Source organism: Pseudogymnoascus destructans (assembly GCF_001641265.1).
Source record: "Pseudogymnoascus destructans isolate 20631-21 unplaced genomic scaffold scaffold_3, whole genome shotgun sequence".
In the NCBI taxonomy this organism is placed as follows: domain Eukaryota; kingdom Fungi; phylum Ascomycota; class Leotiomycetes; order Thelebolales; family Thelebolaceae; genus Pseudogymnoascus; species Pseudogymnoascus destructans.
In genome coordinates, this window is record NW_020167522.1 from 939765 (window position 1) to 967700 (window position 27936).

The window sequence follows — 27936 nt, forward strand, 5'->3', positions numbered from 1 at the left end:
CAAAGCAACTCTTTTCTTCGTCAAAATAATTTCCAGCCTTGCGATGATCCGATAATGTGCTTATGTAAGCGGATATCTCCGAACTTCAAGGTTCCAACTTCACCTCATCCACCAGAACGCTTTGCTCAATTGCATTTCACCACCACCTCAAGATGCTCTCAACCGCCAATAGACGTGCAGCGCTACTCCTGGCACGCCCTGCGCGCGCGTCGGCCCCGATAAACTCTTTCCGCGCCCTGTCAATCTCTAGCAGGGCATCATCCGCATCCGTGCCGAACGTTTCGAAGACAAATGAATTACCTCAAGGGAAGCAGCAAGAGGATGATGTGCTAGTGCATGAGAACATTGAAAATGCACAGAGATTAAGGACCATGCAAGAGCCGAACAGGGCGACTACTTGGTCGAGGAGCCAGAAGACGAGGGAAGCCGCTATGTCCGGGCCAAGATTTGAGCAGACGATTGTCGAGTTGCAGGTGAGCATATACCCCATGAGGTGCAGGAAAAGGTGTAGAGAGGGACGCGCTACAAATTTGCGATATAATGGGAGATGGGTGTAGATGGGATTGGGATTGGGATTTATTGTGAGACTCAGATGCTAATGTCCCGCAGCCTGCACCAGCAGCAGCTATCGAGCTCATCCACCAGCAACCAGTTCGCTGGGTCCACGGGAGGACAGTCGAATGCGACGGTGGTGGAGGACCATTGGGCCACCCCAGGGTCTTCATCAACCTTGACAAGCCGGAGATCAGCACCTGCACATACTGCGGTCTGCCATTTGTACGAATTCTCATCCCAAATCCCAATGAAGCGGGTTCTAACCATCATTTGCAGGCCAGCGAACACCACCGCACATACCTGGAGTCCCTCTCTTCTACGCCATACCCTTTGATTCCACAGGGAAACGCCGCAGAGGTGAACCTGAACCAGCGCGTTACTGATGGTGCCTTTGAGCAAAGATAGATCGACGACAATAGACTTGGGTTGTATATATTGCTAGTGGAAATGGGATGTATTAGGCTATTTCAGCTTCTTTGTTGTGATGATCCGCTTGATATCGTGCCGCGTCATGTATTCTCTTGTATTTTGGTATTTAATTGTGATTAATCTCAGTCTGGCGTGCACAAAGCAAACCCATAAACCAGGGAGTCAAATACAACCCTTTTATCTTTTTCATTAAGCTTATCTCACCTCTCATTACTATCGTTTTGACTTTGTAGTCAATAATCTCATCTATTTTAGTCACTCCTTGCCTTACCTGTGACTCCTCCAGGCACAGCCTCATCATTCGACTCATCCCCATCATATTTATACACTTTCATGTCCATGCCCACCCAAAAGGTCTTATTACGCCATTTCACCGTTGTCCCCCCCAGGACAGCAAAGACCCAAATAGGTAAAGCAAGCACCTCTCTCCCAAGCCACGCCTCAAGCCATTCCCCGAAACGCCTCCTTGGTCCTTGCGGCGGCCGGGCAAAACTTGGAGTATCTCCGTCCAGTTCTACCGATGCAACAGAGTGCAGCTTGTTGTACGTGAGTCGATCAACACCCATCCAGACGGTGATGTACATTAACCAGACGATGAAGAATGCTGTCCACGAGCTTGGCAGTCCCAGGGCCTCCCGAAGCGGTGGCAGGGTAGTCATGGCAAACGCAGCGTATGCTGAGCAGAGGATACTCTCAACGCCCGGTTCTACGAGTGTCGCGAGTATAACAGTCCATTTCCGAACCCTGAGCCATCGTACTCGCCTGGCGATGTAGTCCGCGACGCTTGTAGACGCCATTGGCTGGATAGCAACATCTCCAAACACCAGCCCGTGATTTCTCCATTTCTCGCCATTGGCTTGCCCAGGCACAGCGTTGCGCCATAGAAGATCGCCTATAAGGTGGTCCTCGCAGATGTTGTTGGAAAAGAAGTCGATACCTGGTGCATAGGGCGATGTTGCGGCCGAGGTGAGGCTGTCGAGATGAGAACGACGGAACATATTGGACTTTCCTACTATACAAGGCGCAACGGCCACGGTATTGATAGCTGTGTAGAATTTGGCATGTGAGCCGGCCATGAAGATTTCTTCCAGGCGACCCCCACCCCAGCTGAAAAGTCCGCCGTTTCGCGTGGGGAGGATGTTTGTGCTATCTACGTTGGTTTCGTCGGTCAGAAGCCCGCGAGCCTCTTCGCCTTTGCTTGCGCCAACGCTGTCCACGACAAGCGGTAGCTGATGTACAAGTTTATAAGGCGTAAGGCGCCGACCCCCTGGTGCAAATCCGCAAAGCTTGTCTACCATCCGCCCAGTGACACCCTTTCCGACCCAGACGTTGCAGTCCATTACCCACAAAATATCACCCTTGGCTTCCCTGTACCCGCGGCTCATGTTTCTGATCTTTGGGTTTGGTCCCAAGTTGTTCTCCTGCCCAACATCCCCGCTGAGGTTTGGGTCATCTTCTTCGACAAAGACCTTCGCGTCGAACCCAGGGAAGTCGGTGATGAGCCTCTGAAGTGTCGCGTGTGCTGGATCGCTACGTGAAGCCACGCACAGGTATATCGTCAGCTTATCTCGAGGATATGTCTGCTTGAATGTAGCTGCCAAGCATTCGTATAGCTGTGGCTCAAGTCCTTTTACAGGACGAAGAATTGTGACGTGAGGAATTTCATCTTCGGGGAGGTCGAGGGATGCAGCTGGAGTTGGGATTGTGGAGTAGCGGCGGTAACTATAAAAAAATAAGCTTTCTACAACATCAATTAGACATTCAAAGGGGAAGCTGGCTCACAGTTGAGTGAAGCCGATAAGCTGGACGAGCAGGATAAAGGAGCACCATGCCGCGCACGCCCCAGCAATCCAAATCACAAATGTAGAGGTCGATTCATGCTGCATAGTCCCGTCTCCGTCTCCCACGACTGGGTTCACTGCTGAATTCACCAAGCTCGTCATGCAGCGTCGTCTCTTCTTCACCTCTTCTTCTTCTCTTCTCACTTCTATGGTTGTTGTATATGGTTCATGGTTTTTTCCCGTCCGGAATCCCCAAATTAGGGATGTACAGATGAGCTACCCGTTCAATTTAGAGCAACGTTGTGGCCGGCCTTCCGGTTGGCTTCGTCAGTAATTTTTGGGGAGGATTAGTGGTGGAGTGGGGCGGGATTTAGCAAGTTACCTACCATACGTACTCGATTGTGTTAGACGAAAAACAAATTCCTCACTTCTTCTCTTCACTTCTACTCTCTCACAACTTCCTCAAAACAACAATCTCTAATATTTCCTCTACCTTCTCTCCATCTTTCTTTTTCCCTTACCACAGCTTCACTTTGGAAGCTGTACGAAATGTGGTAATACGTAAGTCTTGTTCTCTTTCAAAACATGTCCATTTGGAGCTTCCATGCAGCTCCTCTTCTTGCGGTGATGACACATTCCGTGGCCTAGAAACCGACTTAACTTTGATTGTCGTTCTTCTCTGTTGGCTCAATTCTCTCTGAGAAGACTACAACGGTATCTGAGCAAGAATATCCCATTGACTTGGTCGCAACAACAACGATGAAAGAGGGAGATGCTGACCAGTACTCTCAGGCAGATGATGCATCAATGAAAATCTAGGTCTCCGTCATGGAAGACACAACCCAAGTAGTCACAGCCGTCAATGGCGTACAATTCAAACCAAAAGAGTTAATAAATGAAGCATCTTCCAAACCAGACGTTGCCGTCAATGGTGATCCAATCAAGCCTGAGACGAATGTCAATGGAACCTCCACAGGGTCAAATGCGACCGTGGATATAGCTTCTCCTAAGAACGGGACGGGTGGTAATGGCAGACCTCGTGGGCCTACCAGGTCACAACAGATAAATAAGCTATATTCCTACCCTACGCCATTACGAACCTTCCCTCTCCCAACCTTTGTTCCACATAATCCGATCTCCCTGGTCCAAATCTTGTACACATGGCTCCAACAAACTATCAGTCCCCCCTCGTCACATCCTCAGGCTCTATACCAAGGGGTGTTCTCACCGGAGCTTCGCTCGATTCATGTCACGGATGAAAGATCTGCCCATGCTCTTTGGCGGGAAGGGTTCTTCGGCAAAGGCAGCTTGAGTCGGAGTGAACCCAGTTGGCTTGACCGTGAGAAGCGCCGGGTTGGTGCCAACGCCTCCAAGACGAGCGAAGAAGTGACGAGGCAGAGGCGTGCAGAGAGACAACAGGCTAAGTGGGAGAGGGCAAGAGTCGGTCGCGAGGCTATAGATCAGAAGCTGCGAGAGGAGCAGGAGCTTGGAATTCTGTCAGACGCGGCCCTCAGGGACAACAAAGACCAGCCAACCAGGAAAACATTCCTTTCACCTGTTGGACCAGAAGAATTGCTGCGTCTACCAAACTCTCGATACGACGTACACCTTGTCAATGGTCCGACATCTGCCGTGGCCAACACTACAAGCCCTGGAAGTGAACGGGCGAACGAAGCAGCCGATGATAACAAACCCCAATCGATCAGGAAGGCATTCGTTCCACCTGTTGGGCCAGGAGAATTGCTGCGTCTATCAAACTCGCAATGCGACCTAGACCTTTGCATTGGTCCAACATCTGTGGCCAACCATACAAGTCCTGCCGTCGAACAGTCGGTGACCACAGTGGGGCAAGACAAAACAACAATTCCGAATGGGCATGTGGTATCACCGGGATATGAAAGCCCTCCCGCCACTGAAGTTGACCTGCTACTCCGCCCACTCTACAAACCGGTTTCCGCAAAGATTTCGGGTGACACCCAGACCTATACATCGACAAATAGCGATGTATCAACTGAAGAGACTTTAAACCGGCCTAAACCTCTGAACCGCAAGAAGAGTGTTCGATTTTCGCCCACCATTGAGCAAACCACATTCCTGCCATCGGATCCCATCAATGCCGACTTCTCCAAACCTAAACCGCCAACTCCACCAAAAATCACTGAAGCAGACGTCACACTCGTCGGACTTCACAATCAGGAACACATCCAACTCACAATGGAAGAAGCCTTCTTTCTCTCATATGGCCTAGGTGTCCTGTCGATCCAAGACGCGCACAGCAACCTGCCAATCCCTCCTCAAGACCTTCTGCCGCTCTTCCGCCAAACCTCTTCCTTCCCTGTATCGGCCACACCCCATACCCGACCAGATGATCTGTTTATCATTTCATATGTCGTTTACCACCACTTCCGCAGTCTCGGCTGGTGCGTGCGCGGCGGCACGAAATTTGGTGTCGACTACTTGCTATACAGTCGCGGCCCTGTCTTCTCACACGCTGAGTTTGCGGTGCTGATCCTACCGACATATAGCCATCCTTACTGGTCCAGCGACGATGCGATCGCGAAAGACGTGCAAAAGAGGCAGAGCAAAAAGTGGAATTGGCTGCACTGTGTGAATCGCGTGAATGGACAGGTGAAGAAGACACTGGTACTGGTTTATGTTGATGTTCCTCCACCTGTCAATGAGGAGGGCATGCGAGTCGATGAAGTGCTGGCCAGGTATACTGTCAGAGAGGTGGTGTTAAAGAGATGGCTGAGCAACCGCAGTCGGGATTAATGCGGCTCTCATCCCAGGTTGGTATTTTATCACAAGACTGGGTATATATAGGTTGGCAATTTGTTCTTGTAGATGTACGACTCTCAATGACAGGCCTGGGAAGAAACGGAGTTAAAGGGATGGATAACGGCCATATGCTCGTGTGTATTGTACTATACCAGTTGTAACGATTATACGATCCACGATGCAAACTAGATTTACATAATCAAATCTTGCTTGTATTCATAGTCCGTAAATTTTGAAAAGACATGAAAACATAAATAGCGGCAAATCCAATCTCAGTGAACCACCTCCTGAGTATCCCCTATCTCCACTCGCAAGTTACACCAACGCAGGTCCATCCCATCTAATCTTCAGACTCGTTGGAATAGGCCAGATATCACTCCAATCTGGCTTCAAATAAACAGTATACCCGTGCTCTGCAGACACCTTTCTCACCCCTTCCCGGTTCGCTGGATCAAGCCTCAAACCCTTCAGCCTCAGCACGGCCCTGAACATTGTCGTCATCGCGACCTTGCTCGCGTCGACGCCGGCGCACTCGTGGGGTCCATGGCCATAGTGGATATAGCTGTCCAGCGGGCGTGTGACATCTACCTTGAGCGGATCGGGGAAAGCAACTGGGTCGCGCGACGCGCGCACGATATTGGCGAGGATGCGGTGGTGCTGGGGGATGTAGACGCTGCGGTCGTGATCCTGGACTGTCATGTCAACCGCAGCCTCACGGAAGAGACCAGCGGTGTGGCGGAGGCGGGCGCCTTCCATGAAACTGGGTCTGTTAGCTGGGAGGTACGGTGAGGGGGTGTTCAGGGGCAGTGACTTACTAGTGCAGCAACAGGTCCTCACTCTCGTCTGTCTCGTGCTCTGCGAGCTCTTGCATCTTGGGCAAGTGCTCGATGCCTTCTGTGAGGTAGTAATCCAAAACTTGGGAGAACAGCTGGCTCTGATTCGCTACCATGCTACTCGCCGTCGGCAACAGCTGTCCCCATACAACTTCTTTCGTGCTGAGACCGCTCTGTAGTAGCCGTTGGATGGTGTGCATGCCATAATCCTCGAGCTGGCTCTTCGCCCGTATCTTCTCGACAAACTCCGCAATCTTGCCAAAGCGGGCCACTGACTCTACGTTGAGCAAGACGAGGGTCCCAAGAGATTTCGCGAGCATTTTGGCGGCCGTCTTGAGCGGGAACGACTTCTTGGGGTCGATGTCGTAGAAGATGGCGAAGAAAAGGAGAGACAGGATCATACTGAGTTCTTGCTCCGTGTAGATACCGCGGGGGTTGTCTTCTGTCTTTAACGGCAGCGAGAACAGGCTCGCTGAGAAGTGCGCATGTGCCAAGTTGCCCACGTCTCTCGTAATGTCGACGCAATTCGCACCGCCTATCTGGTACGTGTATTTTTTGAGAAGCTTCTCGGTGATGTCTTGGTAGAAGGCCTTGACTTCCTTCTTCCAGTCGTTAGGATACAGGGCCTTCATGACAAGTTTCCGCGATTCCTCGTTCGCCTCGTCGTCACCAGCGAGGCAGTAAGTGCCGCCGTACCATTCATTAGGCTGGGAGACAAGGAACTCGATCGAGTCTCCCCAAGTGACCTTCCAGTTGGTCTTATCATTCAGGATCTTTAACACCGCATCATAGCTATCAATGGAAATAACCTCTGGTGTGACCTTCGGGGGATTCCAGTCGTACAGTTTTGCTGTGCCGAGATTCGTTTGGATAACAAGATTCTCAGCTGGCGTGACGAATGGAAAGTGGGCGTAGATGGAGTTTCCTTTGAAGGCACCCGGGAAGGCACCAAGGATCAGCTTGTACATGACACATCCTTGGTCAACTTTCGTATCAAAGTTGCAGGCTGTGAATCCCCAGTTTGTCAGGGATCTTCCATTGAAATCAGTTGTGTAGAAGCGATCTCCGCGAACAAGGGAGACCGCATCAGATAGGATAGCCCGGCTAATGGTGTAGTTGACGCATAGGCCGGACCCAGGTGCCTGAGGAGGCTTGGCTTTCTCGGCCGTAAGGCCAGGATAGAGCTCAACGAAGTCGGGCGAGTCGTACAGATTCTTGAGTTTCTTGGCTACTATAGGGTCTGGGTTGATTTCCTCGAATGTCTCATGCGCCTTCAAGCCGAAAAATAGACGGAACTCGTTGAGGCTTGCCAAGTTCCACTGGCGGGCCTGCATTATCCCAAGGATTTCGATACTTCTCATAATGGTAGGCACTCTGTTGGCCCCGAATGAGCCAGCGACATCCAAAATCGACGACGTAAGAATCTCCACGAGGCCCTCTTCGGGCAACGTTCCATCCTCGTTGCGTTTCAGTCCACCAAATGGACGCTCCAGTGGATCTTCCGGCAGGCCAGCAACGACCTTCCCAAGCCCTCCCATTAGTTCATGGATTGGCATGTCCTTGTGGTTTTTTCCTGGGAAAATCCTTTCGTACTCTTGCTGGATCCATTTATCATCCCGTTCCGAGATGGCCGAGTGCCAGCGGTAAATGAGATTAAACTCGGCGGAAACGCTATTGCCCATCCCTTCTGGAGCGGGAACATTGAACATAGTCTTTGTGCTGACGGATCGTGGATCCAGGGCCCATGTGGACGATGTGCGATTCAACGACAGAATCGTGCGAACATAATCTTTCACAATGATGTTGACATACAACCCGCAGGTAATGAGCCTCGACGTCTGGAATAGGTCTTCATCATACTTTGCCCATTTGCTCGTGTCATCGTCTTTTGGCTTTGTAAATCGGCCATTCTCGTTGATCCTAGTCATGTCAGCTCTATCTACCACGGTGATGCAACGAAGAAGCTCACAATGCCAGCATCGTCGCAGTCTTATTATGGAACCTGTTGAACATAATCAATATGACTCCGACTCCCGGTGGCAGGCCCAATGTCCTTTTCTCAGAAAAGCAGTCCGGCTTCAGCTTTCCATCCTTGAACGTGCGAATCAGCTTCTGTTCTTCTCCGTTTTTCCCATACAATGGGCTGAGGTCCAGATACGAACTCGTATTTGAGATGGTGTTGTCTTTGCTATTAGTACAGAATATGTCGTGGGTGATAATGGCGGCCATGTAGAACAGAACGCTGCTAATTTTGTTTGGGTGCTCCTCAAAGGCATCCCCGCGGTCCATGAGCTCATCAAAGATATCCCCTGGGTCTGGGAGTTGGATATTTTGCAGGATCACGGGCTTCACAGACCGAGCGTAGTGACTGCCCGCCTGTCCAAGACTTGGATGGCTGATATTGTTATTACGGCCATCGGCCTCTCGGTATTTATATTGGTTCCCTAGTGACGAAAGAGGCGGGTGCGGCAGGGCATCCCACAGAGTATTCACAAAGTTGTCTGTGAGATGCTTTCCTGTCTTCGAGTCCTCCGGCAGGTGCGACAGGCCTGTTACGAGACGCTCGAGGAGGAGAGTGCTGTCATCCTGCACGCCATGTGCCTGGTCATGAAAGGATTCGAGGAGAGCCTGGATATCTTCAGGCTCTACCTTCCCCAAGTCGGCACGTTTCGAGCCATCAATTTTGAGGGGCTCATTCGTGGGTCTGTGAGGGTAGGCGGCATTGACAGGGCCAAGGGAGGCATTGACGACGGCGGATACCTGGCCCAAGGCGCCTTCGATTTCGCCGCGAAGAGACGTGTGTTTTTCAGCTATGGAGACCATTACGAAAGGCGGAAGAGGACGGATAGTTGGATGGAAGGGGATATGATATGTGTGGATCTGTGGTACATACAAAACAGAAGGCAAGAGACGCACCGAGGGAGATAATGATGATATAGTAAAGCAAGAAGTAAGAAAGGAAGCCTATAATATATATCCCGAAATACACACATATATATATAGATATAGAGGCTGTACGCAGCTGAAATACGAAGAAGCTGAGTGGGAGAGCTGATGGTGGGCTACATTGCTGAAGATATTCCCACGGACCAATCAGTTGCGTTGGATAGGGGAGCCACGACATGCCCCGCACTCCTCCATCGGACAGGCCGATAATTGGCGCCTCCGCAACGAAACACGTTCCCTCCTGCGATGTCATTCTGACATTTTGTGGCCTAATCCAGGCACAATTGGGGCACAGCGCGTCTTCGTATCATCCCGGGAATTCGGGGTAATAAAAGCGTTGCATTGTTACAGCATGCTCACTGCATGCGCCTAGTCCCAAGGGCTGTGTATCCAAAATTGGAAAAGGATTAGGGCCAAGCCTATCAGGCATCTATAGTATCTCTTATAGTCCCCCTCTCCCTGCATTTCGCCGTGCCTGTCGACCTGCTCCGTCTCTTTGCCTCGTCAGCTCCTCATCCTCCCTCCCCTCGCTCGGGCTGCCATCATCCTCATCGTCATCACTGCTCTCCCTCTCCCAGCTATCCTCTTCCCTCGTGGCAGCCGCGCCCGCTACCTCTTCCTTGCCCTTCTTCTTCACGAAATCCTGCGTGTGTGCCTCCGCCATGATCTTCGTAATTGTCATTCGTCGCCTTAATGTGTCAGGCCCCTGCTCCTCTGCCCTAGCCGATGACGACGTGCGCGCGCGGAATCGGCTCTGTCCCGGGCTAGGAGTGGGTCGCAAGCTGCCCGAGTGCACCTTCGCCATCTCGGCGTTCTCACCGTCCTCGCCAATTGGCCGAACCATCGACTCCGAGGCTGATGTCTCGTCTGTGTCGTGCAACTTGTAAGGAAGCGGTACGTCGCGCGAGGCTTTAAACCGCATCACGTTGGCTGCGTGTTCGTTCTCAACACGGAACAGCGCCCAGACACCGCGGCGATTTGCTTCCGAGAATGAGATGGAGAAGGATGCGATGGTGCTGTGCTGTGTGTTGTGCGTGAATAAAGCGTAGAAGATCCAGTTGAAGCGGAGAAGAACGTCAAAGACTATGGCTGAGTAGTAGTACCATGGTGACTTGTACCCCAGGACTGGTCTAAGGAACTTATGTTTCGCAGAGGGCTGTATCAGAGACCAATCCATGAAGAGATCCCAGAGCGTAGAGTAGATGGAGTTGACAACGGCGATAGTGATGAAAACGGCCAGGTGCGTATTGGACTCCTTGATACGGTACAGAGACAGTGTGATGTAGTAAAGGATTGTTGTGCTGTATTTGCCAAAATTGGCAAGATGGGGAAACGCAGACCGAGTATCGTAGTATCGACGAAGGCATTGCAGAGCACGCCAAATTCCCGGAAGCGCCGTGAAAAATCCGAGGAGGCGGGAATTCCCAGAGTTGCATTGTGGCGGGTCAGACCAGTGATTCGCATAAAGGCAAAAGAAAAGCTCAATATTCTAGACGATTGTCAGTGTATCGATTGCAACGAATGGTGAAGGGTATACTAACAGCCGTAACATATGTCAAGGAACAGTACATATCTCCTAGAAAGAAATCTCGAAATTCAACGGGGTATAATCCGGCAAGAAGTAAACGCCACTGCTTCAAGTTAGCATTTCTCCCGGTAATTCGATGCCAGATAACTCACATGTGCATATGCAAACCATCTCCGACTCTGATTAAACAGTATCGGTGCAGGCAAAAAGATAAAAACCAAAGTAAGAAAAATTAAAATGACAGGGTAATACAGATACATGTCGGGACTGCCGACAGCCGAGAAATTTAGCCAAACAAATAATCCAAGCAGCAGTGTGAGGAATGAAGGGAACTCTGCCAGTTGCCTCCAGTCGAGATTGTTGCGCGGATCAAACTCGAAAATAAATACGTAGTTGATTTTGTTAGCAGCCCAGACGCTGCAGTCAAGGCAGAAAAATGAAAACAAATATAAAGCGAGGAAGTATCCCCCATATATCTGAAGTAGATAACCAGTGCGTAGATGGATTACCGGGTCGGAATGATTCCGAAGGATGGCGGCAGCGTTGACGACCCCCTGGATTCCAAAGACCGCACCAGTTCCAATAAGGAGGCCGCTGCGGAAGGCACTGGCCGTATGTTGTCCCAGCTTCCCATTTGCGCTGCGCAGCTTGCCCATGGCCACTTTGTGGTTCCCGCGCTCGAAGTAACGAGCATAGAGGTCTTCGACGGCGTGAAGGTGGCTATCGACGACGCTGCTTTGGACGAACCAGGCCTTGTTGACCTTGTCCGACATGTAACGCAAGGGTGGATGGGCGTTTGCTGCCTTGTCGTACTTTTTGTTGATCTTCCGGAACGCAGTTCGGTTCAGCAAGGCATATGATTTTAAAAGCTCAAGGCCACGATAATACTCCTTCAGGGCAAGCTTAAGCTTCCTTTTCGCAGATCTATACGGGACTTCATGTTCATGAGCTCTCCGGACATAGTCTTGAGAAGGATCCGTCCCACGAGCTACTTGCGTTCCCTCTGACGGTCGGAGGTTTGGCGTGAGGTGCATATCGCGCAGCGCCTTCGAGTTTAGGCCAAGTCTTTGCCCAAACTTTAGACTATCCAAAGCCTTCGTAACAGGTCTCTTCAATATATTCTGGTTGGGCGGAGGGGTGCCACTCCCACTCGAGGGGCTAGGGTTGCCGGGGATGTCATCAATCGACTTGCCTGCCTCACCTCTACCAGCCCGCTTTACTGTCCTGAAATTTGAAATCTCTTCAATGCGACGATTCCTCATCTCGTATAGTTGTCCCCTCAGGACATTCAGTCTTTCCTCTGATTCGTCTTCTTTCTCCTTGTAGAAGGTTTCAACTTTGTCCAGCTGCCCATCCATCCAGTCGAAGAATTCCTTTTCCTTCGCCTTCACATAGTCCAGGGGGTTCATATTGACATCCAGCGCTACTTCATCACGTTTCGCCCCAGAACGCGACCAGATTCGTTTCAGTAGCGGCTTTGGGTCCCCAGGGCTTGAGATATTCGCTGCGCTCCCAGTTATGGTCATCGAACTCCCGCGATTGAACATGTCCGCAATGGCTGGTCGTTTGGGTGCCGTACCCCTTTCCACAACGGTATGCGCATTTTGTGGACCCGGTGGTGCCTTGTCCGACACGCTACCCCGATGCTGCGATCTAGATGTCTTGTCCGTGGCTCTTTCTGGTGGACTATTGTCGATTCCAGTGCTCAGCGCCGGGTCTGGTAACTCGAGATGTATGAGACCATAGTCGCTAGGTGGCGTGGGTACAAAGCTTCCATACTGCAATTGTGTGCTCTCTGGGCTCTCTGCCTCTTTTCCATTCCGCCTGTTTATCAGGATGGGTTTTGTGAGTTGGTCGGTCTCGTCGGAGGTGGGGCGCGATGCTGTGCCACGTCGCTCAGGCAAGGAGTTGTATCCATGCGTTGTAAGCTGACGCTGAGGCGCAGGAAGCGCTGCCTTCCTAGTCAGGGTCGGAGAGCCATTGCTTCGATAGAGATCGCGCGGGTTGAGTTTGCCGGATCTAGGAGTTGCGTTTGCGTTTGCGCGTGCGACAGCTCGACCAACGGCCTTCACTCGCTTCTTGCCGGCCTTGTAGTCAAGGTATTTGACTCGCCATTCTAGGGGAGGCATGTGAGCACGGCGTTTCAACGAAGGGTTACACTGATTGTCTAACCTGGAACAAGGTCCTGCTCGAGCTCTTTCGCAAACTTCATCTTTAGACGTGTGCCATGCAATAAGCTATAGTATAAGCAAGTAAGTGGGTGGGATACATGAAGAATAAATGATATAAGATAAGTCTATAGCGCTCCATTCATGTTCTGTCCAAGTTCTGTTCAAGAGAGGCGAAAGTGAGGAAATGTCTAGATGTCCAAGGTGGGGAACGAGAATTAAAAGTGCAGGGGGTGGTCGAAGATATGCCATACGCCATAATGAAGTAGCTGATTGGTCGGTGCAAAGAACACCCCTGCCACTAAATAAGTACGTACCAAACAACACCATGGTTCTCGAATTGTGCCTGGGAAGATGGGCTGATCTAACAAAATCGCTCTACGGAGTACATAGTAAAAATACTTTAGTAAGATATAATTATATAATCAAAGCGTTGCAGTCTATCATAATAAGCTGCTATATTTTAGAGATTTTAAGAGCATCAGTAGGTAAAAATAATTCTTCGGGTGCTCTATTTTAAGTAATATAAAACTGTTTAATTCTCACTTAAAATATAATAAACCAGCACTAATAACAATTTACCACGCCGTCATGTTAAGGTTACCAGAGTATTAGGATATAGACCAATGGCATATTATGATTTGCTAGTATAAATAGTCTCATAGTCATAGGGAAATATGGCCGTGGGTGTGTTGGTAAATCTTTGGTATTTAAGAAAAGCCTCTCGAATATATATACTAAATTGCACGCATATACATAAACTTTGAGCTACAACGAATGCCGCTCAGCTTAAACACAGTTACCGCAACGTTCGTGTTTGTGAATTCCGTAAGAGCGGTCTTGCCGCAAAGAACACCTCTAACAAACGCGTCGGCGACAGCGAGGGCGCCAGCATTGCTGGTGTGAGTGTGGTCATTCGGGAAGTAAGCATTCACCGCCACTGGCATTCGCTGTGTACTGTCCGTACACCAGCGTTGCTGGCTGCTAGCGCTGCCATTTCGACAAATCTAGATCCGCTGTACACGAAAGTGCCCGACTCGTAAGGGTTGTTGGGGGTCTGAGACGATATTATGACAGAAGCACCCTTTGCTTTGTAGAATTGGCGGCGTTATCGAGGTATCTGGGGAAGGTCAAGACGGTCTCCGCAACGCCACTGGAAGCGGATGTTCGTGCATTGTCTGTAGTCTTGTAAGATATTCAAACATACTTGTAAACCGTCTGGCAGGTCTCGTCTCCTGTTCCGCCGCAATCCGTTCGGCCGTTGTCTGTTGACAAGCTTCCCCCATCATTGTGGCCAAACTCGATGACGACTATGTCCAGGGTTGCAGACAAATAATTCAAATTCAAATCTATCCAAATCAAATCAAATCAAATTGGGGTAAATTTTATCCAAATCAAATCAAATTGCGAAGCTCGGATTTATTTGGATATCTGGTTATTTAGATAAGCCCCGCGGCTGTGGCCTAGTCCAATCACAGTCCACAATCTACCCTGTTGAGCCAGCCAGTCTGTACAGTGTACATGGCTTTGCTTTTTTGCATACCACGTCGCAGAACTTTTTACCAGTCGTAATAACAATGGAAATATATATTGAGCCTATGGTGGACAATTACAATTCATCCCGCTATTTCAATGGCTGCTCTAGCTAGCGAGCATTGTGGCCGATTTTCGCCTTTTGACAGCCCTTACTACCACCTTATTTAGCATGGCGCAATCTCTAAACTCTAACGGACCGTCAACAGCGCTTTCCATTATCCCTTCTACTGCTTATAGTGGCCTTAACGGCTCCGCCGACTTCAATTCATCAGAGCTTAATGGAGAGGCTCTAGCTAACATATCGTTGTTAGTCGACTACACTGGTTACGAAGGCATTGATTAGAATCGCCTTTTACGGTATTATATCCGCAAACATAGAAGAAGGCCGCGGACAGGATGGGTATGGGAGCATGGATTCGATGTCCAGAAAGACGGCTCTAGTTACTGATTCTAGCTTTGCAAGAGTGTTACTAGAAGAAGGCTATTATCACTTATATGTATGACGCTACATCTACAAGCCAAGGAAACAGTCATATGGAAGATATCTACCGCATTAACAAGGATGGACTAATGCTACCGTAGAGGAAGAAACAGCGCACTCTCTTCGACATGGTTGACCTAGACTCCCACTAGCCTAAGGACTAAGCCTTAATGAACGCCTTCATAGCATCATTCGATCCTATCTGCTTTTAGCAATTGGTTATATGCTAGGTGGCCTGCAACAATATCCCATTTCATAAGCTTAAGAGTCTATACTTTCGCGATCTTATAGGGTATGCAAACAGCGCTATTATTAAGGCCTCCCTACCTATAGCACGATCTATGAATGGATTATATGGTCCTTTAATCATCACAAGGGCATTGTGACAGAGCTGCTCAGTCGCTTACTTAGCTGCATTAACGTCTCCTTTGATGCGTGGTCATGTCGTAGGTTTATCTCCCTGCTTGGCCTTACCGTACACTTTCTTGATGACAAAGGGAAGTTTTGCACATTCCTTCTAGGCTTACTACAATCGAGGGTTGTCATAGTGGCGAGAACCTTGCAGATTAACGAATATGGGTTTGAGGATCACATTAGGTACCTTGTTACAGACAATGCAGAGAGCAATGACACGTGTATTAAAGACCTAGGTATTGAGCTTGGCTTTAACAAGTAGCATAGGTGACTTCGTTGCTATAGGCACATTATCAACCTTATGGCCTGATCTAGACTAGAGAATCAAGTGCATTTCGAAGCAGGTAGCCTTGCTCCATCATTGCCTTAGACGAGTTCTAGCAGGTAGCATTGTCTGTGACTACATTGTAGGTTGTTTTGTCTTTAAGGTTCAAGGCTGTGTTTTCAATTAACTAGAGCTTATAGAGCCTCTTAATCCGCTAGCTAGATCTTTGCACCTAGTGAACAATAATATTGTGCAGGTTGCTAATTAGGCCTTTCGACCTCTAGAGACTTATCTCGTCTTAGACCTCTTTGTCAGCTTGGCAGTCCTCTTCGAAGGTGTTAGCATCTATGCTGAAAAGAATCGAGGCAGAAGCTATAGAATGGATCTACTACGTAGCTAGGAGGACTCAAAACGGGACAAAGCTGATGCCTAAGAAGAGCTGAATGAAGCTAGCGATTGTTGATAATAAGATGTCTGCTAAGGACTAGTCTGTGATTACAGAGTATCTAGCTATATTAAAGCCATTAAAGATAGCTACTAAGCACCTAGAAGGTTGACCTAAGGAAGGTGAGCTGAATCTAGCCTTCTAACGCACAGCCTATGCTTACAAGTTTTAGGTAAATTCGGTGCGATCTAGGAGGTTTTGCTAACAATGGAGTGGCTTCTAAAGCATCTAGAAGAGTCTAAGGTACAACATGAGCAAGACGAAGAACCACACCTGCAGATTGGTTGCAACCTCGGCTAGATGAAGCTAGACTAATACTACACCCTTACCAAAGATAGCCCTGCATATCTCGCAGCCCTTGTCTTCCACCCTGCCTTTCGCTAGTCAACTGTCGAGTCGCAATGGGCTGATCATCTAGAATGGCTAGTGAGAGGAAAGGCAGCTATACAAGAGCTGTAGGAGGAGTATCGGAACCTCCTAGCTGTTAAGCAGGATGCGATACCTAAGCAACCCACTCTTGCAAGGAAGACAACCGACCTAGATGACTTTATGGCCTTAATTAGGAAGCTTAGCACTTAGCGTGCACCTTTACCATTAGCTACGCGCGATGAGTACATAGAGTGGCTGGCTACTACTGACCCGGGTGATTGTTTAGTGGATAATCCGACTTAGTATTAGCTTCTCCGGAGACGGCAGTATCCACGTCTGTCATAGATGGCTATTGATCTTTTCTCAATTCCCGCGATATCTTCTGAGCTGGAGAGGATATTCAGTCTTGCAGGACAGATGGTTACAGCTCAAAGAGGCCGGCTCCGAGCGGATATTATTAGGGCAGCTCAATGTGTATCATTGTGGGAAAAAAGTGGAGTCATCCAGATATCCAAATAGATCCAAATGGGCCCAAATCAAATCAAATCAAATCAAATCAAATCAAACATTTTTGTATCCAAATCAAATCAAATCGGAGGCTCGATTTGATTTGATTTATTTGTTTGCAAGCCTGACTATGTCACCACATACCACGGTGTTGATGATTGTATCTAAGCGGCCTTCTCTCGTAAAGCTTCGAGTAGATTGCCCTCCAATAGCATAATTAACTACCAGCATGGATAACGAGTCGGCGAGGTTTTTTGCAAAGAATGACGGGGCCAAACCATCTGTTCCCGCTCCACTTCCACCACCGTTCCTAGCCATTGTGTAATGATGTACAGTTACGCTCGCGCTACATCCTACTAAGCCAAAAAGACTACAGTATTCCGGCTCGCCCGGAATACGCGTAACACGCTTTATATACCACATATACTGTAACGGCAGCACCAGTTACAATTTACCCCCCCCCTTAGTCCGTGACGTCCTGGCACGGATGTAGAGGCTTCTAGCGTATCATCTCGTACTTGCTTCTAGGCCTGTTACTACTCAGGATGCTAAGGTGTGTATATAATAGCTTAAGCCCCCAAGGACGCCCCCTTGTCAGCCAGGTAAGGAATTACACTGATTGCTCGCTTAGCCCACCCAACTAGCGAGCCAATCAAAACCCATTGACCGGGGAGCCGGAATAATCTTGTAATGATGTACGGTTATTCTCGCGCTGCATCCCACTGAGCCAAAAAGACTACAGTATTCCGGCTCGCCCGGAATACACGTAACACGCTTTATATACCACATGTACTGTAACGGCGGCACCCGTTACACATTGTCGAGTCACTGGCAAGATAAACCATAGCCGCGTTTGCCGCCTGCGACATGGCAGCGAGACGAAGGAAGTTTACTGCCACTATGGTTGCGATGTTGAAAAATAGGAAGCTTAAGGAATTGATCGATGCTAGAGCTATGTCTTCACTCAGGAGCGGACATTCGCATTTAAATACTTGCAAAGGTCAAAAGGCATGACGTTGAATAAACGAGAAATGGCGGACGAAAGGGAATATAAGAAATAGATTAGAGGCGGCAGCATTAATACCAACCAACGATGGCACTCAGAGATCTAATCTTGGAGAATACGGAGTAATTGCGAGCGAGAATAAAGGGACGATTCACGGAATTTTTCTGTTCGCACAGATCATTCATGCGATCAGGGTTAGCACAAATAATCATAATAATCATGACTATTCGAATAGTCAAATATTACATAAGCATGATTATTCATAAGCATGATTATTCATAATCATGATTATTCATAATCATGAATATTCATGATTATGATTAACGTGGTTTATCAGCGAGTCGCGCATATCACTGAGTCGCGCACTTTTCCTTGGTACGGAACTTCAAATATAAATACTACCCCTAAAGAAAATAGTAAATTTTTTACAAATTAAAATCTAAAGAGCTAGATTCATCTTCTTCTATTTTACAAGTTCGCGCGTTATGGCCAGCCTTTCCGCAAGTGCCACAGCACCGTCCAGACGGTTGTCCCTCAACCTGATTGCCCCTCTCTGCATGTAAGTCGCGTCGAACCTGCTCATCTACCTCCTGCTGAGACAAAATATCGTATGCATCCTCTACTGTAAGTGCACCTCCTTCACGGATATGGTTCTTCTTAGCCCTGCGACGCTTGCTAAGCGCTTTATTTGCTGCTCGAAGTGTACGGATCTCCTCTCTTAAAAGGGTATTCTGGTGAGCTAATTGCTCAGTGCCCTTTGCTAATGCAAAGACTGTCTCAAAAAGAGGTGTTGGCGAGCTTCCCTGGTGACGGGCAATCCTTTGCTTCACAAGAGTTGTCTGTGAGAGGGCCTCGGTAGGGTTGTGAGGTGTCTGAGAGACCCAAGGGTCAGCGTCGGCAGGGAGGGGTAAAGCAGGAGATGGAGTCCGTAACTTCACATCGAGCTTTGAAATAACAGCTTGAGGGTTGAAAGGCACTAGGCCAGCTTCACGGAATCTAGCCTGAGCATTTTGGGTCGTTATTGACTCTATAAACGCTGCTTGGAAGGCAAGGAAGAACTCGACCTTAGTAATATGGTTAATATGAGCCTTAATAAAGGTCTCGATTTGTCGCCCATATGCCCTTTTCAACACACTAAAACACCCAACGTCAAGTGGCTGGGTAAGATGGGACGAGTGAGGAGGCAAACAAAGAGTAATAATGTTGTGAGCCTTACAATACTCCTGAAATTCGGCCGATTCGTGACTCTCGTGCCCATCTAACACAAGCATTTGATATGGACCCTTCGCACGAGTAGCAGTGTGTTTATCGAAGTGTTTGATCCATTCTAGACCCGTCTCATTATTTGTCCATCCATTAATTGTTGGCTTAATCACCCAGTCGTTTGGGAGGTCAGCCTCAGTGTACCAATTCGTGAGGTGATTCTTCCCTTGCACTACTAAAAATGGAGGCATATTCCAACCCTCACTACTAATACAAGCAATCGCTGTTGCCCATTCCCGATTGCCAGGCTGAACTGCCTTGCCTCTGCCATGTCGATCGGTACGTGTAACAACCATTGCTGGACGAATAACTCCCATCATGAACCCCGTCTCGTCGAAGTTGTAGAAATCGCAATCTAGAACACCATATTTCTCCCTCATATTCCCAACAAGTCAAAACCACGCGCCAATAAGCTCAGGATCTTTGCACAAGGCCCTTTGAAAGTCATAAACGCAATTAAAATGTGTCTTTAACTGTGGTTGCCGTTGTACGAATTTATGGGCCCAGAGCTTTCCTACGGGGTTCTGTCCTCGCAATTTAAGAAGAAGATTAGCCATATCTTCAACACCAGCAAGTCGGGGCGCAAATCATCTGGAATCCAGACTGAGTATATACTGAACAATTGTATCCTCTTCTATATCATTTAATTTGTGACAATTCGATCAAGCTTCGGCGCGGGGGGTTCAGCCAGCCATTCTATCGCGGAGTGTTGATTCGGGCACTTTATAGATCTTTGCAGCAGACCGACAGCTGATTTTTCTAGATGATCGGATAGCTTTGATAGCAAGAATAATACTTGCTTCTCGAGTTTGAATTTCCATTTGTGGTGGTTGAAAAAACGCGTATTGAAGTTAGTAGGTTGGAATGTGGGCTCGGTGATATGCGCGACTCGCTGATAAACCACGTTATGAGTTTTTGATAATCATGAATATTCATGATTATCACATGATGTTAGAATCACGTGGCCTGAGTAATTATCTAGTATAACGTACATGTATAGCGAAAGCGCCAAACAAGCGAAAGCGCCAAAATTATCTACCCTCACGACAAACATTGCGATAAATCTACCACAACATTAGAAATCAATTGAAACTACTCGGAGTCCTCTTCCTCAGAGGTGTCTATTACAATCTGACACGTGCGCGCATTGTGCCCAGTCTCACCACACTTGCCACAGCGACGGGCACGGGTTTCTTCCCTTGGCTTCCGACCACGGCTTGCCCTTATTTCCTGCTCTACCTGCTGCACAACATCCCTCTCATCCTGTAGCTCTTGCGCCCCCTGTTGACTAAGTGATCCTCCTTGCTGTAGTCGTGTTTTCCTAGCTCTCCGGCGCTTGCTTAGTACTTCATTTGCCTGTCGTAGGTTTTGGTTCTCTCCCTTTAGCAGTGCTAATTGATGCATTATTTGCGATGCACCCTTTGTAAACTGGTCAACAGCTGCATAGATTGAGGTTGGAGAGCTATTTTGATGGCGTGAAATCCGAGTTTTAATAAATGTAGACTGTGACATAGCTTCAATTGGGTTGTTTGGTGTCTGAGAAACCCAAGGTTGAGCAGTACCTGGGCGGGAGCTTGGAGGCGTTGGTGTCCTTAACTTAAGATCAAGTGTAGATATCACTCTCTCAGGGTCAAATGGAAGAAGCCCTGCCCCTCGGAACCCGCCTCAAATGTTACTTTCCGTCATTGTAGTGTTAAATGCAGCGTGGAAGGCAGGAAAGAAGTCATCCTTTGTAATATGAGAAATATGAGCCTGCATCATATCTTCAATTTGCCGACCATAGGCCTGCTTTAACGGGCCGAAACAGCCAACATCAAGTGGCTGGAGTAGATGAGAAGAGTGAGCAGGCATACAAAGCGTAATAATGTTGTGTTCCTTGCAGTACTCCTCAAACTCATCTGAGTGGTGGCTCTCATGACCATCAAGGACTAACAAGCGATAACCACCAACACTCCGGGCCTTTGTATGCTTCTCAAAGTGCTGAATCCAATCCATGCCTCTCTCGTTTGTAGTCCAGCCATTTTCAGTAACAGAAATCACCCAATCGCTTGAAAATCCACTATTCTCATACCAAGATGTAAGGTGGTTTTTGCCTGCAACAATGATAAATGGTGGTACTGCCCAACCTTGAGAACTAACGCCTTGGATTACTGTAACCCATTCCCGATTACCAGGCTGTACCTTCTTTGCTTTTGCCCGCCCGTCTGAGCTTGTTACAACCATAGCAGTTGAGATAACGCCCATCATAAACCCAGTCTCATCAAAGTTGTAGATATCTGCTTCATCGATACCATATTTCGCAATTGTGTTACGCACAAGCTCAAACCAGCCATTAATAACTTCTGGATCTTTGCACTTAGCCCTCTGGTAGTCGTATTTGCGCTGAAAGCGTGTCTGGAGCTCTACACGCCGCTTAACAAAGTTTGAAGCCCAACGCGACCCAACGCGTGACGCGTCGCGTGTTGCAAGTAGTCGACTTGCCATATCTTCAACAACAGACAGCTGAGGAGGAAACCCTTTGGCAGCTAGGTCGAGTATATACTGAACAAGGACGGACTCCTCTAGGTTAGTTAATTTCCGTGAGTTGGCTTGGATATCGCGTCGTGAAGGTACACCTTCTAGACGACGACCTAGCTTGCGGTGGTCCACAGAATAGATCCTAGCAGCAACTCGAAAGCGTAACTTTGGGTCGCTTTGCATAGCCTGGATAGCTAGCACTAATTGGCTTTCATCGTTTTTATGGGGCATGTTTTGTTGTTGAGGAATTTAACATTTAGTTGGGGGGTTTGGTAACCGCATCATTTTGGCGCTTTCGCTTGTTTGGCGCTTTCGCTATACATGTACGTTAGTCGAAAAGAAAACCAAATATATATTAATCTATCTAAATACTTCTTAAAGTATTAATTTAGCTATAAATTCCTCTTCTATATCCTCTTTAAACAAGCTATTACTCTAAAAATGTCTTTAGAAGGCCTATTTCTAATCTTTGAAATAATAAGGCTACCTATACTAAAAAAGCTCTCTATAGGAGCACTAGTAGCAGGGATTTGTAAATAGCGCCTAGCTATAGTAGCTAGAATTGGAAATTGAGATTGATTTATTTTCCAATAGTCTAAAGGATTAATCTATATAATATTAGTAAGTTAATTATTAAAGAGGGTTAATAGCTTACCTTACAATGAGAAATAGGTTCTTGGAAATAGATAGAAGTTTCTGTTTCAAAGTCATCTACTATAGTTTGAGAATATAATGATCTTTCAAAGTCATCTAATAGATTATCTTCTTCATTCTCTTGTTGCTGTTGTTGTTGTAGTTAGTGTTGTGTTAGAGGTAATTCGTTATTAAATTCCTCTCTTAATACTCTATTAACATATTAGTATAACGTACATGTATAACGAACCGGCCAAACAAGCGAACCGGCCAAAATATCGCGACCACAATACGGGAATTGCAATAAATCCACCACAACACTAGAAATCAATTGAAACTACTCGGAGTCCTCTTCCTCAGATGTGTCTATTACAATCTGACAAGTGCGCGCATTATTTCCAGCCCACCACACTTGCTACAGCGACGTGCGCGGGTTTCTTCCCTTGGCTTCCGACCACTACTCGCCCTTATTTCTTGCTCCACTTGCTGTACAACATCCCTCTGGTCCTGTAGCTCCTGTGCTACTTGTTGACTAAGTGATCCTCCTTGCTGTAATCATGTTTTTTTAGTCCTCCGGCGCTTGCTTAGCACTTCATTTGCCTGTCGCAGGTTTTGGTTCTCCGCCTTCAACAATGCTAATTGATGCATTATTTGCGATGTACCCTTTGTAAACTGGTCAACAGCTGTATAGATTGAGGTTGGAGAGCTATTTTGATGATGCACAATTCGGTTTTTAATGAAGGTAGACTGTGATGAGGCTTCAATTGGGTTGTTTGGTGTTTGGGAAACCCAAGGTTGAGCAGTACCCGGCTGGGAGCTTGGAGGCGTTGGTGTCTTTAACTTAAGATCAAGTGTAGAGATCACACTCTCAGGGTCGAATGGGAGAAGTCCAGCACCCCGGAAGCCTCCTTGAATGTTGCTTTCTGTCATTGCAATGTTAAATGCAGCATAGAAGGCAGGAAAGAAGTCATCCTTAGTAATATGAGAAATATGAGCCCGCATCATATCTTCAATTTGCCGACCATAAGCCCTTTTTAATGGGCTAAAACAGCCAACATCAAGTGGTTGAAGTATATGGGAAGAGTGAGCAGGCATACAAAGCGTAATAATGTTGTGTTCTTTGCAGTACTCCTCAAACTTGTCTGAGTGGTGGCTCTCATGACCATCAAGGACTAACAAGCGATAACCACCAACACTCCGGGGCTTTGTGTGCTTCTCAAAATGCTGAATCCAATCCATACCTCTCTCGTTTGTAGTCCAGCCATTTGCAGTAACAGCGATTACCCAATCTGCTGTAAATCCGCTATTCTCATACCAAGATGCAAGGTGGTTTTTACCTGCCACAATGACAAATGGTGGCACTGCCCAACCTTGAGAACTAACGCCTTGGATTACTGTAACCCATTCCCGATTGCCAGGCTGCACCTTTTTTGCCTTTGCCCGCCCATCTGAGCTCGTTACTACCGTTGCGCTTGAGATGACGCCCATCATAAACCCAGTCTCATCAAAGTTGTAGATATCTGCATTGTTGATGCCATACTTTAGAATTGTGTTCCATACAAGCTCAAAAACCAGCCACGAATGACTTCTGGATCTTCGCACTTAGCCCTCTGGTAGTCGTATTTTCGCTGGAAGCATGTCCGGAGCTCTACATGGCGCTTAACAAAGTTTGAAGCCCAACGTGACCCGACGCGTGGCGCGTCGCGTGTTGCAAGTAGTCGATTTGCCATATCTTTAACAATAGACAACTGAGGAGGGAACCCTTTAGCAGCTAATTCAAGTATATACTGAACAAGAACTGATTCCTCTAGGTTACTTAATTTCCGTAAGTTGGCTTGGATATCGTGTCGTGAAGGTACGCCTTGTAAACGGTGACGTAGCTTGCGGTGGTCTACGGAATAGATCCTAGCTGCAACTCGAAGGCGCAAATTTGGGTCGCTTTGCATAGCTTGGATAGCTAGCACTAATTTGCTTTCATCATTTTTATGGCGCATGTTTTGTTGTGGAGGAATTTAACATTTAGTTGGGGGGGTTGGTCACCGCATGATTTTGGCACTTTCGCTTGTTTGGCACTTTCGTTATACATGCACGTTATCCTGCTCTATTAATATTTGCTCTTCTATTTCTGTTGAAATAGATATATTTTCATCCTTTAATAAGTTTAATAATAACGTGGTTTATCAGTACCCGGTTAACTTTTCGCGTTTTCTCTACCCCCTAGCTTCAATACGCGTTATTTCAATAATAAAGTATGTCTGTTCATACTCAAGAAGCTAGAATCATCTTAGCTATTGAGGCTATTCGTACGACTAAAAATGTTACTCGTCTTCGTGCAGCAAAGATCTATGACGTACCTTATTCTACACTTACCGGTAGAATGAACGGTCGTACGGATATTCGTGAGCGACGACCAGCTGTCTAAAAATTGACTGAACTTGAAGAGGAAGTAATTAGTCAACATATAATTGACTTAGATTCAAGAGGATTTGCACCCCGGTTGGCTGGTGTTGAAGATATGGCCAACTATCTCCTCGAAACGCGTCAGGAAAAGCGCGTTGGGAAGCTCTGGGCGCATCGATTCGTACGACGACGCCCAGAACTAAAGACGCATTTTAATCGTGTTTATGACTTCCAAAGGGCCTTATGCGAAGATCCTGTGCTTATTGGAGGGTGGTTTGAGCTCGTACGAAACATGAGAGCTAAATATGGCGTGTTGGATTGTGATTTCTACAACTTCGACGAGACAGGGTTTATGATGGGTGTGATCTGTCCTGGAATGGTAGTTATGCGCTCCGATCGACATGGCCGAGGCAAGGCAGTTCAGCCTGGCAATCGTGAATGGGCTACAGCAATCGTGTGCATTAATGGTGAGGGCAGAAGTGTGCCTCCATTTCTTGTCGTACAAGGGGTTAATCACCTTGCACATTGGTATACTGAAGGTGGCTTACCACACGGCTGGGCTATCAAACCAACAAGCAATGGATGACCGACAATGAGACGGGTCTTGAGTGGTTAAAGCACTTTGATAAGCACACTGCTCGTACGGCAAAGGGCCCTTATCGAATGTTGGTTCTTGATGGACACGAGAGTCATGATTCAGCTGCATTTCAAGCATATTGCAAGACCAACAACATTATACCCCTTTGTTTACCCGCTCATTCCTCTCACTTAACCCAGCCACTTGATGTCGGGTGCTTTAGTGTATTAAAACGGTCGTACGGTCTTCAAATTGAGCACTTTATTAAGGCTCATATTAATCATATCAGCAAGGTTGAGTTCTTTATCGCGTTCAAGGCAGTGTACGAGCAGTCACTTTCAGTCCAAAATGGTCAGGCTGGATTCTGCGGAGCTGGATTAATACCCTTTAATCCTCAAGTGGTATTATCAAAGCTTGATGTCAAGTTACGGACTCCAACGCCTACTAGACCCCCCTCTGCCGACACTGACCCTTGGATTTCTCAGACGCCTCATAACCCAACCGATGCTCTTTTGCTAACTCCGGTTTGTTTAATCCCATGCAATCTTCGTAAGGAGTTTTGTAGTATGATCTGAGTGTTGTTCATGCCATCGTGATAGCTTCCACCACTCAATGAATACATTGTGTGTATCCTTAGTCCATTTGATGAATTGGTTTAATTTGCCAATATATTCAAGGCCTGCAGGGACTTGATTTAATGAGGATAGTCGTTGAGAAGATGGAAAAGAGTCTGAGAATACATCTGCAATAGGATTGTCAGAATCAAACAACTCTGAGTATTGAGATGACATTTGGCAAATTGCTCGATTATCAGAAGGTTACCAGAAGTCTGGCTACGATGAAGTACTTAAATTTCTCTATAGCCCTTATTCGCGTTGGAAAACCAGGTACTCCGGCGCTATAACTTTAGCAAACTCAAGTTCTCCTCTACTCTAGCTCCAGGAACAACATATCCTGCGCAGCTGATACCTTAGTCCACTTTTCCTTATCAAACTTCTTAGAGTAGACAAGTAAGAATGCCTCTTTGAAGCTAGAACTATGAGTGGAGACTTGCAACCCATCCATTGTCGACAAGATTGTAAGACTTTGGGTACCACTGCGCAGGTCCTGGTCATTGGGCCCACTTTCCAAACTTCCAAGCTGTAAAGTTTGTCCAAACTGCCTGCTCGTACAAACAGAAATATTTATGTGGTGGGATAACCTCGTGAAAAGTGCTATAATAAACAATTAGTATTGCCAGAAGATTGCTAGGATGATCAGAGACGTACCCTTCCTCTACATCAATCCACGGCATATACTCAAATAGATGCTCAGGCTTCTTTCTCAGCTTTCCAGCCTTTCTTGTATATGAGCGGATACATCTATCCCAGAAATGTTGCCACTTGCAGAAATTGGACTCTTCATGGGCCTATCAACTATTAGTATTACCAGAAGATTACCAGACTATGAGGTAGCATACATCAATGCGCGCTTGAGTTAAGAGAGCCTGGATGCTAGCGATCTCTTCATCGGAAAGCTCATCTGGTAGAACAGCCTCATGATTTAAAATATCGTCGCGCCGTAACATAAGCTCCAACTCCAAATCGTCTTCAACCTCAGTATCCTCCCATTCGCTGTTATGATCGTCATCAATTGGGATACTTGAGATACCCTCAAATGCAGCAAGCTCAGACAGAAGTTGTGGCGGAGTAGATGGTGGTGCTTGTGGAGAAGAAGAGGCGCTAATATTCTTGACTTTCTGATTCGCAATGCAAGATGCATGGGTACCCTTCTCAGTCCTGTTTATAGTTAGATTGAGGCTACCAGAGATTACCAGAAGGAACTTACTGAACACGAATACGCTCATTTAATTCATTCTGTAGACGTGTCTTGTCTTCAGTAGAGGCAGCGATATACTTTGCAGACTTATATAACTTCTTTAAGTAGTAGCTCAGATCAGCATGATGTGCTAAGTGAACAGCCTTCTCATCTTCAGTAAGGTTGGAGACGCGGTTGCGAGCTTTGATAGTATTCACATTAGTGGAGAGTTCTTCAGGTGCCTTGCGTTTCGCCATACTAAACACGTGATTAGCAGAAGATCGCCAGAAGTTCTGGCTATAGAATCAAGATAATAAACTTACTTGAAGTCCTAGTGAAGAGGTGAAGGCGCAAAAGGGAAGAAGAATGTGTAGATCGGAGAGTAACCAAGGAAGGTGGTTCTAAGGTCGTGGTTATTTTAAAGTTGCAAACAAAAATATTCGTGAAGGGATATTCACCTACAAAGAATTACTGTTCCAAAAGCAACACCACAACGCGCACCTTCATATAAAACACATACCTTTCAACCTCTACCTCTTTTCTATACTCTTCTTCTGCAATATTCTTCCTACAAACTCACTGTAAGTACACATATCTTTTGATCTACTTCTTTGTCTTGTGTTTACTTCACTAACTCACCTTGATATTAGCAAATGGCTCGTACCAAGCAAACTGCTAGGAGATCAACTGGCGGCACAGCACCAAGGA

The 27936-nt window shown here is 47.2% G+C and overlaps 6 protein-coding genes across 6 annotated transcripts; 2 read left to right on the forward strand and 4 right to left on the reverse strand.

Annotated features, from left to right (window-relative positions):
- Positions 1–67: 67 nt before the first annotated feature.
- VC83_01583 (uncharacterized protein) lies at positions 68–3106 on the reverse strand. The gene is made up of 2 exons (XM_024465258.1): positions 2767–3106; positions 68–2706 (listed from the first exon to the last, which is right to left on the reverse strand). The coding sequence occupies exons 1-2, from the start codon at positions 2925–2927 to the stop codon at positions 1236–1238; spliced, it is 1632 nt and encodes a 543-aa protein (XP_024327192.1). The 5' UTR covers positions 2928–3106; the 3' UTR covers positions 68–1235.
- On the forward strand, positions 153–960 carry VC83_01582 (uncharacterized protein; the record flags this gene model as incomplete). The annotated part of the gene is made up of 3 exons (XM_024465257.1): positions 153–473; positions 610–777; positions 832–960. The coding sequence occupies 3 exons, from the start codon at positions 153–155 to the stop codon at positions 958–960; spliced, it is 618 nt and encodes a 205-aa protein (XP_024327193.1).
- A 487-nt stretch (positions 3107–3593) lies between the features above and the next one.
- On the forward strand, positions 3594–5537 carry SEN2 (tRNA splicing endonuclease subunit sen2; the record flags this gene model as incomplete). The annotated part of the gene is made up of 1 exon (XM_024465259.1): positions 3594–5537. One exon carries the CDS (start codon positions 3594–3596, stop codon positions 5535–5537), a length of 1944 nt encoding a protein of 647 aa, XP_024327191.1.
- Positions 5538–5858: 321 nt separating this feature from the next.
- VC83_01585 (uncharacterized protein) lies at positions 5859–9199 on the reverse strand (the record flags this gene model as incomplete). Its single annotated transcript, XM_024465260.1, has 3 exons — positions 5859–6303; positions 6359–8296; positions 8346–9199. 3 exons carry the CDS (start codon positions 9197–9199, stop codon positions 5859–5861), a joined length of 3237 nt encoding a protein of 1078 aa, XP_024327190.1.
- Positions 9200–9764: 565 nt separating this feature from the next.
- On the reverse strand, positions 9765–13062 carry VC83_01586 (uncharacterized protein; the record flags this gene model as incomplete). The annotated part of the gene is made up of 4 exons (XM_024465261.1): positions 9765–10811; positions 10864–10953; positions 11003–12966; positions 13023–13062. 4 exons carry the CDS (start codon positions 13060–13062, stop codon positions 9765–9767), a joined length of 3141 nt encoding a protein of 1046 aa, XP_024327189.1.
- Positions 13063–26358: 13296 nt separating this feature from the next.
- On the reverse strand, positions 26359–27626 carry VC83_01587 (uncharacterized protein; the record flags this gene model as incomplete). The annotated part of the gene is made up of 6 exons (XM_024465262.1): positions 27552–27626; positions 27259–27486; positions 26891–27209; positions 26700–26839; positions 26633–26645; positions 26359–26571 (listed from the first exon to the last, which is right to left on the reverse strand). The coding sequence occupies exons 2-6, from the start codon at positions 27483–27485 to the stop codon at positions 26359–26361; spliced, it is 912 nt and encodes a 303-aa protein (XP_024327188.1). The 5' UTR covers position 27486; positions 27552–27626.
- Positions 27627–27936: the final 310 nt, after the last annotated feature.

Bases quoted from the DNA above. Each gene is read 5' to 3' on its own strand.
- VC83_01583 (XM_024465258.1), bottom strand. From the start codon at position 2,927: ATGACGAGCTTGGTGAATTCAGCAGTGAACCCAGTCGTGGGAGACGGA. The intron at 2,707-2,766 runs GTGAGCCAGCTT...ATTTTTTTATAG, and splicing joins CTTATCGGCTTCACTCAACT to TTACCGCCGCTACTCCACAA.